Here is an 18,717-nt window from a genome sequence, read left to right as displayed (position 1 = left end):
ACTTGATAAGTAGGCTAACGTGAATAGCCCATATGTTTTTTTCTCCTTGCGGACGGGGCCGCGGGTAAAGGCTAGTATTTCATAAACTAAGAGTTTCCTAGAGTTGCGGATGATAATTTTGTGATTTTTAGGACCCCCTCTACCCCTAACAATCAGCAAAAGTTTGAAAATCGTGGCACCTTATATAAAAGCCAACCCCCACAAACAATATTAATTAAAACAGAACTATATTTTTCAATGCATTACATTTCTAGGACTGGCCTACGTCTTCCACAGATCAAAATTTGGAGACATTGTGTTGCACACAAACCTCTTTGGCCAGCATTATGTTGTTAATTGAAATAAACTTCAATGTATATATTGTGCAGTTTAAGCTGCAGACATTGGTGCTTTATCGGTAACCTTATAACCGCCCTACAAGACAGGTACCCGTTACCTAATAGATTACTTAATCGTTACCAATAACTTGGTCACCAATTATCGTCTTAATGACTTTTACATTGCTGTCGTGAAAAAGGTAACACATGCGCTCTCTCAAAATAGTGTACGTGTGACTCGCTTTCTCGCTCTTACCTATTGTGTTTTCGACATTCCTTCTCGCTCGATGTTATATACATTTTTAAGTTACTTCATTAGGTATGTTTTCGTTATCGCTAACCAAAACATATGCAACAACAACAACAACACGGGTAACTGGCCTATCGGTTACCCGTACCGGTTACCTTCTGACAAATCGCTTTTTCCATGAATGAAACGCGTCCTTTATGTTCAGATAATATTTAATTATAAATAATTCATATATACAATGTTTTCTTTACAATTTAAATTATTCCCTTATTACTCTAGTGAACTTTACATATGTGAATTTTTATATTTATAAACTATATAAATACATTAACGTCTATTCATAGTCGTGCCCTTTCCGAAACCTTGTTTTGAAGTTCTTATTTTTCCTGCGCTGGTAGTGTTGCTCATCAGTTTGTAGAGTCATATTAGTTTGGTATGTATAGTAAGATCAGACGTAGCGAAATTAGGAAGCATGTCAGGAGTATCACCAGAATCCAAAGAAGCATGGTGATTCATTTTGTCACCTCCGTTTTCTTCCATATCCGGATTCATTCCATACTAGTCATTATAAATAGCTTGTAGATGCCACATAGGTGTAACCATACCCCCAAGATCTTTCCGTTCAAATCTTGTGGTGTACAATGAGCAAACTTTTCATAAACATGTACACGTAAACTTGTACTTTTTCTAAATTGTTCACCACATTCTAAACATAGAAAAGATGTTCTTTCATCCACTGATTTCTCATGTTCCTGTATTAAGTGTTTGCGTAAATACCATTGTGATTACAATATGGACAAACAGTCAATTCTAAACTTTTCGTTGTTACATCAATTGTTTCAGCGTGTTGTACACGTAAATGAGAATTCATACTTGAATGTATTTTCGTCTTCCAATTGCATAATTTACATTTTAAATAATGACTATTGGGCATATGAGAAATCACATGGTCCAATAATTTGTTGAAGCTTGGTGAAGCTGCTTGAATATCACAAAATTTACATTGTAAATGTTCTGGTTTCTCTACACGATGCATAAAGTTTAGATGCTTTTTCCAACAATGTGCTAAATTTAATTGAAATACATACATTGTGCATTGTCTCATGATAAATTTTCCATAAATATACTAAATCTCTTTATGTAGGCTCTTTTCTTAACATCTAATTCTGGTCGTACCGGATATGACAGTTTTGCTTCAGGTTATAATCCACACTCATACTATTTTCAGATTCTGTTTCATAATTTTCATCATTTTCAACATTGGACTTTGCATCAACATCATTATCATCATCGTCATTTTTTGATAACTCTGTTGTAAGCTTCATATTTATCAAAGGTTCATCTTCCTTAGTATTAGAATTAGAAACATCGTCATCTTCGGTTAAGTTTTTATCAAGTTTAGCTTTTTTCCTAGGTTTAAATTCTTCACTATCCGTACTAGAATTAATACCATCATCAACATTTTTCGTGGTCGATTGTTGTTGTTGTTGCTGGCTGATGATGTGGTGTTAACGTTTGTTGTACAATTTATTCGGGTGATTGCATATATTGTTGGTGTTATGGTGTTGGAAAACCTTCCGATATTGAAAGTCCTTCATTAGTGTAATCCCCACGTAGTGAACGACTCCTGTGACCGCGTCCGCGGTAACTATTACATCTGAAGGCGCTTAAGTTACAGGCATAGCTGACATCGCTTATATAACAGGTTGACTCTAAAGTAAAAACCAAAACAAAATATTAGAATCCGTGTTTATGAATAACATATTTAAAATAAGATCTTACAACAACGTGATCGGTGGCTACATCCCCGTAAAAGTAGTGTGGTGTTCCTCCTTGTATAAACGTAGGTACTGGATGTGCCCAACCGTGCAGTTTTCTTCTAATTTGAGCAAATGTATGTTCTTACAGCCACAGCTGGAATATTTGGGATATTTCTATCCTCACATCGTCAAAATCAAATTACCTAGAATGAAAAAGAAACTCATATCAGTAAGAATAGATTAAAAGTTTTTAATATAAGCCGAAAAGTGTTCCATAAATAGGGCTCCACACATAGCTCTTTTCTGAGAGGCAAAAGGCACAAGAGAAATTTCAGATAACTAGAATCAGGACCTGGTAAAGTAACTTCAAATGAACCTCCACCATGCCTATGCATCTTCCGTTGGCAGGGGTACCCAAAGATACTTTGCTGTTGCATTCATAGAGAACATAAAATTATAACAAGGGACAATTGATTTATGTTACGAAGTAAATTAATTAGACGTGCTACAATAATAAATAAATACAGATGACTGTTTAATCTATTATGCGAAGTTCTTGAATGGATGTTCAAATTGAAAAGGACAAATTAATGCTAAAATTGCTGTCCCCGACTAACCCGGGAACGAATTGATATGACTACGCCTATCCTTCTTTAGCAGCACCGCCGTGGACACAGAGCAGTTCTGTTTTGGACAGGAAAATAAACGTTCGGTTGTCTCCAAGTTGATCATATGATACAGAATATACTCGTTTGCTACATCTTATTTTCCCCTGAAAGGTGCATTTGTTGCACCCTGCTGTCTGGCCGCTCACCCAACAACACCAGGCACGACGGAACTTGTCTTTTTTTATTGGACGTTGTGGTAGCGCACTACCCTCAAGTGGCCCAATGAAACCAGGTTAATCCAGTTCATGTGTCCGCACCCCGTGGGACCGCCGTTAGGCATAACGTTACGAGGGGGGAAAGGCGATTTAGTCGCCACTACTTCGTATGCGCATTTCTCTGCGCTCCCTTTCGGCATGCATCAATTTCGTCATTACTATAAAGGCCATCTCAGGGATGCACCTTAACGTTAAGCTAATCGTTTATCAAAAAATTTCCACCGTTTCCGTTGAAACACTTCGAAATATTATCGATAAAGAAATTATCAAGATAAATTGTATCTCGTTTTTATCCGAAACGAAAAGCTTTCGTTAACGTTAAAAACGTTAACAAAAACGTGATACTTTATGTTTGAATTGTGCTGGCAATGCTATAGCCATGGTGAAGCCGTAAGGTGGTAACAACGAGCGCACATACACACACAAACTCCATATAATTTGTTTGTGTAATTCGTTGGTGGTAATGTCAAAAACACTCTGAGAAATGTTCGTACTGTCAAAATTCATGAGAAAAGTTGCAATCAGCTTGGCTATTGCTTTCACCTTTAATGACTCCGCCATCAATCAGCTTTGCCAGCATAGTTTGAAATTAATAATGAACATAAACGATTTGATTCCGTTTTGATATGGCAGAAAACGAAACGAAATCATTTCGTTAATTTGACGTTTTTAACGTTAATAAACGAAACGAAATGACTTTGTTTCGTTTATTAACGTTAATTATCGTAACGAAATGATATCGGTTCGTTGGTTAAGCATGCCTGGGCCATCTTGCTCACAGCAATCCAACAATCTATTTGTCCGTAAATTCGTGGAACTAAATTCCTAATGGAAGGTTCCTCTCCAAAAACTCTGTTTACAGACAGTCTTTCGCCGTGAAAACGAGGGCAGTGAAACATGGTGCTCTACCCCACGCTTATGTAGATATGCCTTGAAGCCACCGTGCCCGCTCAATATCTGTGTGAGATGGTAATTTAGTTCGCCTTGTTTTTGCTTGTACCATTACGCTATATTCCGGACTAGCATGAAGGTCCAGCGCTCTTTTCTCGAATCTTCCCACCGTTCTTGCCACCTAACTATTGTTCGTGACCTTGCGCTTTTCTTAGCATCTTCAGATGGTCGGCTGAATCCAATGCCATACAGATCGGCCATTTCACCTGAGAGTAGATCTACTGGGATTTTCCTGGATAAAACATGGATCGCGTCGTGGGAACAGCACATGCTATTCGTATAGCAGTAATGCGGTAGGCTGCTAGTATAACTTTTTGGTGGACCATTTTAGATCTGTGCCATACTGGTGCTGCATATAATATTATAGAGCTGGTTACGTTGGATAATAGCTGACGGGTAGCTTCGCTTGGGCCGCCGATGTTGGGCATTATTCGCGTTAGGGTTCCACTAACTCTAGAAACTTTCTCACCCACCGCGCTCTGAAGTGCTCCCTAAAAGTTAGTTTTGAGTCAATGATTACTTCCTAGATATTTCAAGGAGGGCTTTGAATTTATTTGATAATCTCCTATGGTTAGGACCAACTCATTCACAGTCCGCTTTGAGCTCATCAGAACCACTTCTGTCTTATTGCTAGCCATCTCCAGCCCCGTGTTCAACCATTCGTTTATTCTTCCCACGGCGTCATTACATAATGCTTGGAGCAGATCAAGTTTCTTGGCCACTGCTACTACGACAATATCATCTGCATAGCCGACAATTTCCGTGCCTCCGGGAAGGTCGATTTGTAGCACCCCGCCATACATCGCATTCCAAAGAGTTGGACCTAGAACAGATCCCTGAGGGACACCGCCCGTGGTGTTGTGCTTTCTTAGTCCCTCATCTGTATCAAAAGGGAGTACTTTTTCGCTTAGATAGCTACAAATTATTCGGAGCAGGTACGGAACTTGTCTTGGGACACCCAAAGTGCACTCACGCTTCTAATGGGTCCAGTGGGTTAGCGGCTTCCTAGAACTTAAGCCACTTGCTGCTTCTAGATCTGACAGCTGGCAGCTGGAGTCTTAGCCCGGCAAGTGCAGGGCATGGGCACAGAACGTAATCGATCGTTTCCTCCTCCAACCCGCACTTCCTACATCTGCTATCACTGAACAAGCCTAATTTAAAGGCATGTGACGCCAGAAGGCAGTGTCCAGTAAGAATACCCGTCATGAGTCTAGTCTACAGTTTAATGATAATGAAAATATAAGAATCAGTGTTTATGAATAACATATTTTAATTAATCTCTTACAACAACCTGATCGGTGGCTACATCGCCATGTAGGTAGTGTGGTGTTCCACCTTGTATAAACGTAGGTACTGTATGTGCTCAACCGTGCAAATTGACATTAGCAGTACCATTATTTACATAAACATAGCTTGGTATTTGTGCAGGCCTCAATATAGCATACATTGGTCCAGTTCGGTGTGCACCAGCCCCTGGTACAAACACTTTTGAATGCATAGCTTTCATATAGGATGGATGTCCAGCAGTGCTCCGGTTGTGCCAATATGTATTGGGCTGCTTGGTCTCTTGGTACGTCTGTATAGGTATAGGCGGGTGCAATGTATTACTAGTCTGCTCAAGATCGTATGGTACATAGGTGGCTCGAAGACGCCAGAGGGGATTGGGGCCAGAGTTTTCGGACCCAGATCCCAATTATCAGTACCTCCAAAAGCACATCCGAGCATTTTCCAAGCGGAAGTATTCGCCATAAGTTAGTGCGCTAAGCTGAACCTTCAGCGCTGATACCCCAATGAAACAATTGCCATACTCAGTCAGACAGTCAGTCCCCACTAAAGGCATTTGCGGCGTTCGAAATAAAGTCAGCACTGGTCCTTCAGTGCGTAGAAAAGCTGACTCAATAGGAGCACACAACGTAGTACTGTTGCCCTGGGTCCTAGGCCACAGGGGAGTGGAGGGTAATGAGCAGGCGGACTCTCCCCCAGCGGGTAAGGAGGTCAGAATATACCCGCGGTAGGTATGCCTGTCGTAAAAGGCGACTAAAATACCAGTTTCAAGGGGTATTTAGCGCAACCCTTCAGGTTGCCAGCGCAATATATAGCTTCTCCAAACCCAATTGTCAACCTAACTTATCCGCGGCGAATCCTGTTTCACTATCAGACGAGGCTCTGGCGACCCCAAGTTCCTCAAGGAACTTGGGGGTGGGAGGGAGGCGATGGCCTGAAGGTTTAATGTGGCCACATAAATCGTTCCCGAGATGGTCGGGCTAGCACCTCAATGGTGCTGTGGTACCGGAGCGTACCGGATCTGTATCCGGCAAAGGACGATCACATCGATAACACTCCCCAAAGCCTTCGGGGAGCAACCTTATCGCTACAACAACAACAACAACAGCAGGCGGACTCAATGTTTAATTTGTTGCGTCTCTCCCACAAATTGTCAACCTCCCAGCAGATCCTTGCAGCGGGTCTGCGCCATACTCTCCCCTTCCGGGAAGGTATCGACCCCAATCCGGGTCCTTCTCCTGACCACAGTACTGAGAAATGGGTTTGCTGCGTTTGCCGGAAAAGAATCTTTTTAGGGCCTGAAATATTTCAATGAACTTCCTAATCACATAAAAAGTAGTAATAACTTCAATACTTTTAAAAAAAGTTAATTGGAGCATTGTAAAACCCTTCCAATAAGATAAAGTTTTTTTTCTTTTATTTTTTTACATGATATACCGATACTGGAGCGCGAAAAGGGAATGGTAATATTGGTAGCAGCAAAATGCAATGCACCCGGCTCTAAGGAAAAGAAAATCAGTCGCCACCTGTATTTTCAGCCTATATTTACTGTTGCTGATCGGAATCACTCGCATTCCGACAGCATTAATATAACAATAAAATTTTATGATGTGTAACCAAAATAGGGTCAAACAAAAGTTGGAGCAGGGGGGATTGGAAACACGTCCTTTTCAACCTCCCATTATATTTTGAGCTGTGCTGATCGGAATCTTCATGCATTCCGACAGCGTCTTTACTAAACAAAGTGGAAGGGTGATTGGGTACACGTTATTTTCAATTTCGAACATCCAAAGACAGGTTTAGCTGCGTTGATCGGAGACCAATACATTCTGACAGCTTAAAATACAAATATGTTTAAAAAATATAAGTTCCAAATTTTGTTGCCTTAAGCTGGGAGCACTGGAGGATTGGAAACGCGCCCTTTCCAACCATCCTTAAATGAGTGGCTCCCAGACTCGTCCCTTTGTCACGCTAGTAAATATGCTGATCGGAATCACATGGCATTCCAACAGCATATTCAATAGAAATAAGTGATATAATAATGAATTGTACTTAGTAGTTTAAGTTTTAGGCCTAAACAGCCGTAATAATAAATAAATTAAATTAAATTAAATTAATTATTTTTTACATGATATATCCGAGACTGGAGCGCGAAAAGGAAATGGTAATATTGGAAGCAGCAAAATACAATGCATCCGGCCCTATGGAAAAGAAAATCGGTCGCCACCTGTAACTCCAAACAGTTCCAAAAACTAATTTCGCTGGAATTCGGTATTTTCAGCCGATATTTACTGTTGCTGATCGGAATCACTCGCATTACATTATGAGGAAATACAACACCTGAGAACACAGCCGTATGAAGCTAAAAAACAAAAGCATGTCTTCAGTGAACTCCACAAACAGGCGTCGGACCTCTATGCCGGTGATTCCTGTACTCAAAGAACAAAACTAGCAGAGGAGGAACGGACTCTCCCTAGGGAAACGCGAGTAGTCACTCTCAACTTCGATCTGGATACCGTAACAGGTTAAACTCTTACCTATCCAGAATCAAACCCGACATACAAAACATTGTCCTGCTTGTAATGTGTCCCCACATGACACCAACCATCTCTTTAACTGTATTGTGGAACAAACGCCTCTAACACTCCTCTCATTATGGTCCACCCCTGTTGAAACAGAAAGTTTCTTTGGACTCCCGTTAGAGGACATTGATGACAATTTGTGATCGGTCGCAGGCGGACAACACGGAAAGAGAGGCAGCAACTGCATGACCCATCGATCCCGAGCCGTTCCTGCCAGTTGGCCCACAGGGGCATTTATTAGCAGAAGGGATGGAAAAAAAAGAACATTGGCGCAATATGCCAGGCCTGAGTCAATCTAACTTACTGGTAGGGGGTTACAGCACAACTCGATATAGGGCATTAATAGGCCTCTCAAAAAGATAACCTAAGAACCCTAACGGCTATTCTTACTAGACACTGTAGACTGAACAGTCACATGCAAAAGCTGGATATAGTTTATGGGCTCACCATGGCCAGAGCATTCCCACATTTAATCCCTCAAGCCAAGAACACTGCTGGGGTTCATCAAGGAAGTCGGCTAGGATGAGGTGCTGTGAAGGAGATGTGCAAGTCACTGTGCAATCCTCAATAAATTATCTATCTATCTACGTTCCGGTCTTTAGTTCTTAGTCTGATTAATTGTAAAATTTTTAGACTAATAAATAAATAAACAAGCACCATTGTGGTACTAGCCCCACCATCTCGGGAACTATTGATATGACTACATTAAACCTTCTAGGGATTGAATATTAATAATGACCATGGAATGCTCGATATATAACTTTCCACGTTTTGAAACAGTGATGAAAAGAGCAAAATTTACTAAAATTTTAACTGGCTGTGGGTAGTAAGGTGTTGATGTCCTCTCTTCACCCAATGTAATGACAACTGCGATGCAGGGAAAATGACAAAAATCTTGCAAATCTACTGATAATAACTATTTAATTCCTCCCCTTCTATGCATACAAGTATGTATATATGTATTTTTCTCTCCAAACGCTAATTAAAAAAATTAATTGGTTTTCACATGAACTTCGAACTCTGTCGTATTTGCATTCTTCAGTTGATTATCAACAAAAGCATGACAAATTATCACTAAAAAATTCATACATGTTGCTTATATATTTAATATGGTAGCCAATTTACTTACCCTTTCTGGCGCGATGATTCCTGGACAATCGGGCCTGACTAGACGCGATTTTTTTTCCCCTTAAGAGAGCGTGCTTAACGCGAACCATATCATGTTATGACACACCTTTGGAATTGCAAAAATCAAATACATTTCTGCTTCTAGGATAGCAGCAGCAGCTCCCGGTGGCGGCACATAAATAACAGTTGCATACCGATCAGTTGCCTTTTTTGCTCCGGGTACCTATTCAATTTTAATTCACATTACATTATCTACTATCGCAATTTTTAATCAATACAGATCAATATAAATTACCGAAGCAAATACTGGCCAACCAAGATGCGTAGTTCCACCCTTTTTTAGGGAAATACATCCAACCAGTTTGGTCCGTATTCCAAAGCATTTTGCTTGTAAAGTACCTTGTATCCTTGGCAAATGACACGTGGATCGCCATTTAATTGATTTTGGCGTATTTTGAGCTGATTCGCAACCCGGCGGAGATGCTATCTATTAGAATAATATAACATTTTTTTTATTATTTAAAAATGCACATACGTATGAATGAAAATCAGAAAGTAAATAATGTTGTTGTTGTTGTAGCGATAAGGACACTCCCCGTTATCGACTTTGTTGGTCCTTTGCCGGGTGCAGATCGGGTACGTTCCGGGAACCATTAAGGTACTAGGCCGACCATATCGGGAGCGATTTAGTATGACATGAAACCTTGTAGGCCATCCCGCCGATTCTATACAACTTAATATGGTAACGATTTAAAAGACGGTGCACCACCTAATTTTTATCAAAAATTATCCAACGTGGAATCAAAAGACGCGCCTCGAGCTCCGTTTTTATTATTATTTGATATTTTTAAATTAGGTGGTGCACCGTCTTTGTCAGGGGTGGGTGTTCCCCGCGTTGGGCTGACAGGACGGTTTCTTCCCCGCAAAAGCTGATGGACCGCTCGTAGGTGTGCCCACACAGTACAAATCTTGTATTCAAAAAATTAATTTCACATAGTAAATGGGTATAGCAAAACGAATACCAGCAGTCACTTTGCTTGAAGTAACACCAATCGCTTCACCATCTAAATGAACGAGTGGCCCTCCAGAGCTAGCCAAATGTGATGGCATCATCGGTTTGTATATAACGTATATCTCGAATTTTTTCAAATCCAATTCGGGGGAAGCATGCTGTGTTGAACTGACTATATCAGCCGTGACTGTATTACTTAAAGCCAGTGAGCCGCCTAACGCCACAACCCATTAATAAGTAGTTCCAGCGCTTCCTGTCTTGAGCGTGGTGTCAAATAGTTGAGATAAGCGAATATGCCACACATTGCTGCTAAAGGTAACTTTAAAAATTATTAATTTTCGTACGTACTTAGCCTGTTTTATAATCGTTACCACACTTATGTATCTTGTATAAACAAGTTTGGACTGCCACGTACACTAAAAGGCGTATTCACTTTCTCCTGTTAAGATATTGTCGTCAACGTCAGCATATATCGTTCTGCACTCGCAGTTTGTGATAACTAGATTTGCTCCCTTTGAGTCACTACCGCGCTGGAACTATTTGCAAATAATGTTGATGTTTATTTGCTGTAACTGCGCTTTTTCATTTCAGTAGTTTTTCTTTTTTTGTTTAAACAAAGTTGCTGCTACTACTTTTTGCTAATTTTGCTTATTTGTTTTGTTTTTGGTTTATTTTGATCTGCGTTTTCTTTTATGGTGAGCTGTCACAAATGTCAAAACTCGAGTGACATCAAAACGAACAGGACTCAACGAAAGGTAGAGCTTTTGGTAGAAGGTTGCCGTATGCCAATTCTTATATCGTAAGGCCGTGATTACAGCAACAATAAATATGCTAGGTCATAATCCACAGGCGATTAGCGGATAGAGTGTAATAACGATTAACGTTATACGAATAGGAACAGATAAAAGGGCTGAACATAGGGGCAGAGCATATTAGTATCAAAGTGATTGTCACCGCATAAGACCGCGCTAAAGTGGTGGAAAGTATTTTAATTGTGTAGTCTGTGACTCTGTGACGTGAGTTTTACCACACACAGTTAGTAATTGTCTGTATTGATATTCTTTTGTACTTTATTATATACTTTGTAAATTGTCGATATCCGTTATTCGTTTATAAAAAGACAAAGAGACTTTGCCGCTAAGGCCAGTTACATTTTAATACCACATTTTGTCGTGTCATTTTTTAAGCCGTGAACAACAATCGTGAGATTTCTTTGCCTTCCAAGAAATTTTGTGTCTGTAAAATTCGTGTAGAGTAAAATGTGTTCATTTCCGCGTCAAATTGTTTGTTTTCCGCCATTTGCTCGTACAATTTAAAGGGCCAATATTTCTTAATATGCTAACTAGAGCACGAAGTAGAACTGGCAGCGAAGAAGTGGAGAATCTACGGGAGCGTGCATGTTCCGATTCCAGCAGTATGGGAAATGCATCAAATCAACCACCTATTGTGCCAGTAACTACGTCATCACTTGCCACGCCGCCAATATCGCGGATAACATTTGCCAATAATATATCATCATGGCCGCCAGCAGCTACAGTTGCTACAGAAGGCAACATGTCACCAACTAACGCCCAGAGATTGCCACTTCCACCATCAACATCAGCAGCGCTTGTACAAAGAGAAACAGCGCAAGTATCGACGTCAGCAGCCGTGCCATCGGCTACAGAAGCGCAATGGCGTGCTCAGTCAGGTCTAGATGGTTTATCAGCTAGCGGATCATATGCTTCTTCTGCACCACATTTTTTATTACAACAGCCGCAAGTATCAGCACATGCTTTGCCAGAAGCATCATTGCACGCCACTGCAAATGCGTTGAACTAGCCAGTATTTATGTCACAGCAGCCGCATGGTTATATGCGGGTACAGCCAACACCGCCTGCGCCATATAATATTGAGTCAGGAGTTTTGCACAGAGCAAAGTTGTACCCACTGCCGGAGTTTGACGGCAATCCCGAGGATTGGCCGCTGTTTTACTCCAGTTTCGCCGACACAACACGCGAGTTCAACTATAGTGATCGCCAAAATTTAATGCGCCTACAAAAGGCGTTAAAAGGTGATGCGAAGCGGGCAGTCACATCACTGCTTATCTTCCCAGAAAATGTGCCAAACATATTAGAAGAGCTGAGATTTAACTTCGGTCGGCCAGAACTGCTGATTCGTGCGCAGTTACGTAAGGTACAATCATTTCCAAATATAACAGAGGACCGTATGGAACAGGTGCTGGACCTCTCCAATCAGGTACGCAATATAACTGCATTCTTTAAGTCAGCAAGGTGTGAGCAGCACTTAGTAAATCCGACGTTGCTTGAGCATCTTATTTCAAAGCTCCCAGCCTCGAAACAGTTCGAGTGGAGTAAACACGCATCTACGGTGACACCATTTGCCACAGTGGAAACATTTGCCGAATGGGTCGGTAACCTAGCCAAAATAATAGCTATTATGCCAAAAGTTGCTGATAAGGCAACACATTCAACATCATTTAGAGCTCCTCGTCGATCGGATCAGAGACCGGTCATAGCAAGTCGCTTTCTACACAGTAGTCAGGGTAATATAAATCAACAATGGATGTGCATTGCATGCAATCAGTCACACTCATTGGAGGACTGTCCCCAATTTAAAACACGTAACATAGAAAATCGATGGGCCCTAGTCAAACGTCAACGTCTTTGTTTTGCATGCCTGCAAGGAGGACACAATTTGCAAAGCTGTCAAAAGAAAAAGCGGTGTAATATACAAGAATGTCAACGTGTACATCATCGCTTACTGCACGCGTCATCGAATACGCATACGGTCACATCAGCTACCACAAATAATGCGGAAGTCGTCCTCAGTTGCCAAGGTGAGTGTCGTTCCATTCTATTTAAAGTTATACCCGTCACATTATTTGGGCCGAAGGGTCACATGGAGACACACGCCATGTTCGACGAAGACTCTTCTATTTCTTTGCTAGAAGAAGACGTCGCTAATCAGCTGGGTTTGAATGGTCAATCATCATCACTAACACTACAATGGTATGGCGAGAACACAGCAACAGAGAAATCTCGCATAGTGTCGTTGGAGGTACAGGGTAATCAAGGTGGCGCACCATTTCCACTGAAGAACGCTCCCACAGTCAAAAGCTTGAATCTGCCTAGTCAATCGTTTCAAAACTATCGCCATTTTGGTAACTTACCAGTCGCCAGCTACAACAACGTAAAGCCGACGTTGCTCTTGGGTTTAGACAACAGCTTTCTCGGTATTGCCACCGAAACAGTTACGAACGGGCCGAGCCAATTAATTGCCGCCAAGACAAAATTAGGATGGCTGGCTTACGGGCCAACTGATAAGATGGATTCGACTAGTCCACGGGTACTTATGATCAGAGACCCGCCTCTGTCGAAAAAGATATGCAACATGGTCGAAGAATATTTTACATTAGAAAACTTGGGAGTGAAAGCAGCTGTTATCGAGGGAGAAGACGATATGCGTGCAAAAGCTATTTTGAAATCGACAGCAATTAAGATCGGCGACAGGTACGAGATTGGTTTGTTGTGGAAGCAAGACGACATTGTATTTCCACCTAGCTACGATATGGCGAAGAGACGGTAGCTTAGTATTGAGAACAAAATGAAGAGAAGCACAGTTTTTGCTGAGAGTTACACCAAAGGCATGGCGCGCTACATAGAGAAGGGCTATGCCAGAGAGCTATCTGCAGCTGAAGTCAACAACCAAAGTGGGAAGGTATGGTATCTCCCACATTTCGGTGTAATGAGCCCTCATAAACCCGGTAAGCTGCGCATAGTCTTCGACGCAGCCGCAATGGTCACCAACACATCGCTCAACCCAGAACTGCTTAAGGGTCCGGAGCAAGCACAATCGCTCTTTGCTATTTTACATCGGTTTCGCCAAGGGTCGGTGGCAGTTGCGGGTGATATTGAAGAGATGTTCTCCCAGGTAAAAATCAAACCAGATGATCAGCACGCACAGAGGTTCCTGTGGAGAAACGACAGCAACTCTGATATACGGGTCTACGTAATGACCTCTATGATTTTTGGAGCAGCCTGCTCTCCCTGTTGCGCTGAATATGTTAAAAATAAAAACGCGCTACAATTTTCGTCAACAATGCCAAGGGGAGCAGATGCGGTAGTAAGAAGCATGTACGTTGATGACTTGGTCATTAGCTTTCACTCGGAGAAGGAAGCCGAAATCATTACAAATGAAGCAATCGACATAAATGCAGCTGGTGGGTTCAATTTAAGAAACTTTGCCTCCAACAACAAAAGACTCCAAAGTCTTCTAAACGGTGACAATAAGCCAAATGCGATCGTTAATATGGAGAAGCAATCAAGCGTTGACAAAATATTGGGAATGCACTGGAACTCGGAAAAAGATAAGTTTGAATTTCATTTTCAATTTTTCAAAATTTCTCCCGATATCTTACAGTGTAAGCGTCCACCCACCAAACGAGAGTTACTAGCCATAGTGATGTCGATTTATGATCCCTTCGGGTTTCTCACATGTATAACAATTGCAGGAAAGTTACTGATACAAGCCTTGTGGAAGCGGAAGATCCAATGGGACGAGCATCTACCTAATGATCTCGGAAGGGTATGGTCGACATGGTGGTCCATGTTCCAAAATATCAAAACACTGTCAATACCGCGCTGCTATGGAAATGTATTGCCAATCGCTGACGAAATCGAGGTCCATATATTCGTTGATGCAAGTTCAACAGCATATGCAGCTGTAGCCTATCTGCGAATGCGTAAAGGTCATCAAATTCACATCGCATTCATCTGTGCCAAATCTCGATGCGCACCTGTAAAAGGAATGACGATTCCTCGCCTGGAGCTCCAAGCAGCTGTGTTAGGATGCCGCCTAAAAACATTCATTCAGCAGAGCCATGATTTCCAGATTCATCGCTTTGCGTTCTGGTCCGACTCACAAACGGTGGTTATGTGGATACGCTCAAGGGAGCGAAAGTATAAACCCTTCGTCGAGCACCGTATCGCCGAAATTTTGACATCAACAGATAGTGACATGTGGCGATGGTTACCCTCAGAAGCCAACGTAGCCGTTATGTCAAACAGGTGACTTAATCAAATACACTAAAATTCTTGTTTTTTAAAGATAGTCAGAATTGTCGCTTGGATACTACGCTTTGTGGGTAATAGCCGCAGTAAGAGTCATTTACGAGGAGAGCTAACAGCTGCCGAAGTCACTGAAGCAGAAAAGTATATTTGTCGCCAAATACAACAAGAATGTTTTCGAGCTGAAGTTGCAACATTGAAAGCCAAGCAACAACTTCCGAAGAGTAGTTGTCTCCACAAACTTACGCCTTTCATCGATGAAGACAACATTATCAGAGTACATGGACGCATCGATTCAGCCTTTTGTCTACCATTGTCAGCCAGACAGCCGATAATATTGCCACAAAACCACTATGTCACGCGCCTGATCATGCAACAATTCCACGCAAGAAGACATCATCAAAATGATCTTTTAGTTATCAACGAAATGCGTTAGAAATATTGGGTGCCATCTGCCAAAAGGTTACTGAGGTCGATCAAACTAGCTTGTCCAATCTGCATCCGCTGGACTGCCAAACCCGTTGTGCCGCTAATGGGACAACTACCATCAGATCGCTTGACGCCCTTTGTTCGTCCGTTTTCATATGCGGGCGTTGATCTCTGCGGACCATTTCTGGTTACGATTGGTCGCAGAACAGAGAAGCGTTGGGTGGTATTATTTACATGCATGACGACAAGAGCCATTCATCTCGAGGTAGCCGAAGATCTCTCCACCGACGCCTTCATCATTTGCTTAAGGAACTTCGTCAATCGACGCGGAGTCCCAGTGCAAATCAGAAGCGACAATGGCACAAATTTTGTTGGTGCCCAGCGTGAGTTGAAGTCCGAAGACCGACTGTTTGATTTCGGGCGCATCGAGCAAGAAATTACGAAGCAGAATATTGAATGGCGTTTCAACTGCCCCGCCAATCCCAGCGCAGGTGGCTGCTGGGAACGATTGATACAGTGTGTTAAGAAGCTATTGCACCGCGTACTAAAGGAAGATGCGCCTCGAATCGAAACCTTCCGAAGTGTCCTGATAGAGGCAGAGAACATTGTTAACAGTCGCCCGCTGACAGATATCCCAGTTAGTCCAGAGGAAATGGAGCCACTTACTCCTAATCATTTCCTGGTCGGATGCATGAACTCCACGCAGACACCCAGCCTGGATGAAGCCCACATCTGTCCGCGAAAGCAATGGAAGATTGCGCAAAATCTAAAAGATAGAATTTGGAAGCGGTGGATGGTGGAATACCTGCCACAACTGTTGTGTCGACCCAAATGGAGGGAGGAATCCGCTCCTCTAAAGCTAGACCAGCTGGTGATTGTCTGCGATCCTGCGCTGCCAAGAAGCCACTGGCAGATGGGTAAGGTGGTGGAAGTATTTCCAGGTAAGGATGGTCGAATTCGAAGCGCGGCCATAAAGACATCTCACGGAATCCTGCGTCGTCCAGCCAGCAAGCTAGCCGCTTTAAAGTATCGTGAATCCACCGAAGATTCACTGGTCGGTGGGATGTTGGAATAAGCCACCAACGAAAGACATTGGGGCAAAAATACAAAATCTCACACACACACGTTCCACACGTCATACACCAAAAGAGCATCTACGCCGACAAGTCTGTCAACACATTTGGCCCTAAATCGACGGCAGCACTGGCATGCACTTACCACACACACTTGTCAAATAAATATAGATACTTTGTATTAGTAATTGTCTGTATTGATATTCTTTTGTACTTATTATATACTTTGTAATTTGTCGATATCCGTTATTCGTTTATAAAAAGACAAAGAGACTTTGCCGCTAAGGCCAGTTACATTTTAATACCACATTTTGTCGTGTCATTTTTTAAGCCGTGGACAACAATATGTAATATATGTAATATATGTACATGTGGGCGCACGTATGCACATATCTGTCTGTAGGAATGAAATAAAATAGTCCGAAAGCGTAATTATAATATTTTGTGTCGTAGGGAGTACAGATACGTGGGATTCTAACCTACATACGAGTAAATGGAAGTGGCTGATCTTTGATTTCTATATATTGATAGCTACGGCGAAGTGTAAGTCCGAAAATCGCATATTTTTTTTTTGTTATTAGATTCTGATAAAAAAAAAAAAAATCGTTATAGTGTGTCCCGGATCTTTTCAGCGCGGGAGGTATAGATGGCACAACTCGCCGTAAGTCTTAATTTCTAAGCTATTGTCGTACATATATGTATAGATAACCTTATACCGAGGCGTTAATTTTAAACGGCGGTAAAAAGCACATTTCCAATATTTTTATACATATATATTTTCACACGAAGTACGGAAATGTGATTTTGAATACATATAAAGTCGCCCAGTTACCCGGAAAAAACCCGTTGTGAACACCGTTATTTTTTTGAACATATGCCTTTTTGCGACGTAGCCTGAACACCGCTACCAAACAAACATAGATCTGGTTTCATCCGCCGCCCTCAGGACGTATACCCAAGGATTACGACTTTAATTAACTTTTTTGTAGTGAGGTTTAATTTGTTTCTTTAAGCTGTTATTTTGTTGGTGTAAATTTTTTTTGTGAGATTAACATATGCGCACACGCGAACCATCCTTTAAGTGCATATAATCCAAGTTTAAACATTTAAAGTTTTTTTTGATAGCAAGTAAAAATAATTTTATCTTAGAGCACCCTATTGTACTCCATAGAGTAGAAGCAAAAGCTTCTGACAAAGCTTTATATTTGTACCGCCAGGTCGTGGGACATACAAAATTTATATTTTCATAACTTGTTGCGTGTGAGCATGATGATAATGCAGTCACAGTAGACTGGTTCAATTTTAATTTATTTTTTCTGTTTGATTGCATATGACTGATCCTTTTTGGTATATGGAATTTCATGTCAGGTCAAATTTGTATACATGTTTTGATTCTTTTGTGTGGCTTCTGTACAAAGCGAGTCTGCCCAAAGCAATTATTTGAATGTTCGCATATATTTTTATGAGATGCATATACATATAAATACTTAGATACATACATACATACATTGGTAGGGATATAATTGCCTTATAGAGCTCTAGTAGGTAGGATCCCCTAACCGTATTGAGATTTTTTTAATGCACTATTGGTTTATACATATAGGCTAGGCGGCAGGGCGGTTTGTCTAATTCCGTTAATATATAAAATCATTCATATGTAAAAGACGTTAGTGTGTAAGATGTTTTATTGTATTAATTTTTATTATTTGAATATATTTTGATATTATTAGTTCCGACATGATAAGATAAATACCTTTTTTTGGGCGGGTGTGAGGATGGCAGGATGAAGAGGTAAGTGGAGGTGATGGCACTAGGGTGACCGCAGAGTAGGTTGCGTGATGCGAGCGGTCCAAGGCAGGGCGGGCTTCTTGGGGTTTGAAGGTGTGTGGGTATAAACGAACGAAGAAGATATATGAGTATGTGTCCGTCCGGCTCTTTGGGATAGGGTTAAGAACAACTACCCATTGTTACACTGAGCT

At 41.4% G+C, this 18,717-nt stretch overlaps 1 protein-coding gene and 1 long non-coding RNA gene across 15 annotated transcripts in view; one reads left to right on the top strand and one right to left on the bottom strand.

Annotated features, from left to right (window-relative positions):
- Positions 1-748: 748 nt before the first annotated feature.
- LOC137252821 (uncharacterized) lies at positions 749-10,960 on the bottom strand. 3 transcript variants are annotated; one of them, XR_010953665.1, is made up of 5 exons: positions 10,539-10,960; positions 9,451-10,476; positions 9,157-9,378; positions 2,350-2,530; positions 749-2,279 (listed from the first exon to the last, which is right to left on the bottom strand). It is a non-coding gene; the product is annotated as an uncharacterized lncRNA (long non-coding RNA). The 3 variants fall into 3 exon arrangements; XR_010953664.1 differs by having other exon boundaries at positions 9,451-10,473; XR_010953666.1 differs by having other exon boundaries at positions 782-2,279; positions 9,451-9,642; positions 10,516-10,943.
- LOC137252819 (uncharacterized) overlaps positions 10,684-18,717 on the top strand; it is a 42,300-nt gene continuing 34,266 nt past the window's right edge. For 3 of the 12 annotated variants that reach the window (XM_067788896.1, XM_067788901.1, XM_067788895.1), the window contains exon 1: positions 10,684-17,281. In XM_067788896.1, coding sequence (XP_067644997.1) covers positions 11,998-13,755 — 1,758 coding nt within the window. In that variant the 5' untranslated portion in view covers positions 10,684-11,997 and the 3' untranslated portion in view covers positions 13,756-17,281. Of the gene's footprint in view, positions 17,282-17,350; positions 18,580-18,717 lie in introns of those variants that run through there. The other 9 variants (XM_067788907.1, XM_067788906.1, XM_067788904.1 and 6 more) reach the window with 9 other exon arrangements.

The sequence above is a fragment of the Eurosta solidaginis genome, chromosome 5 (genome assembly GCF_040869045.1).
Source record: "Eurosta solidaginis isolate ZX-2024a chromosome 5, ASM4086904v1, whole genome shotgun sequence".
Lineage (NCBI taxonomy): Eukaryota > Metazoa > Arthropoda > Insecta > Diptera > Tephritidae > Eurosta > Eurosta solidaginis.
Note: the sequence above shows the minus strand (reverse complement) of the source record. Positions and strands in the feature narration are given on the sequence as shown.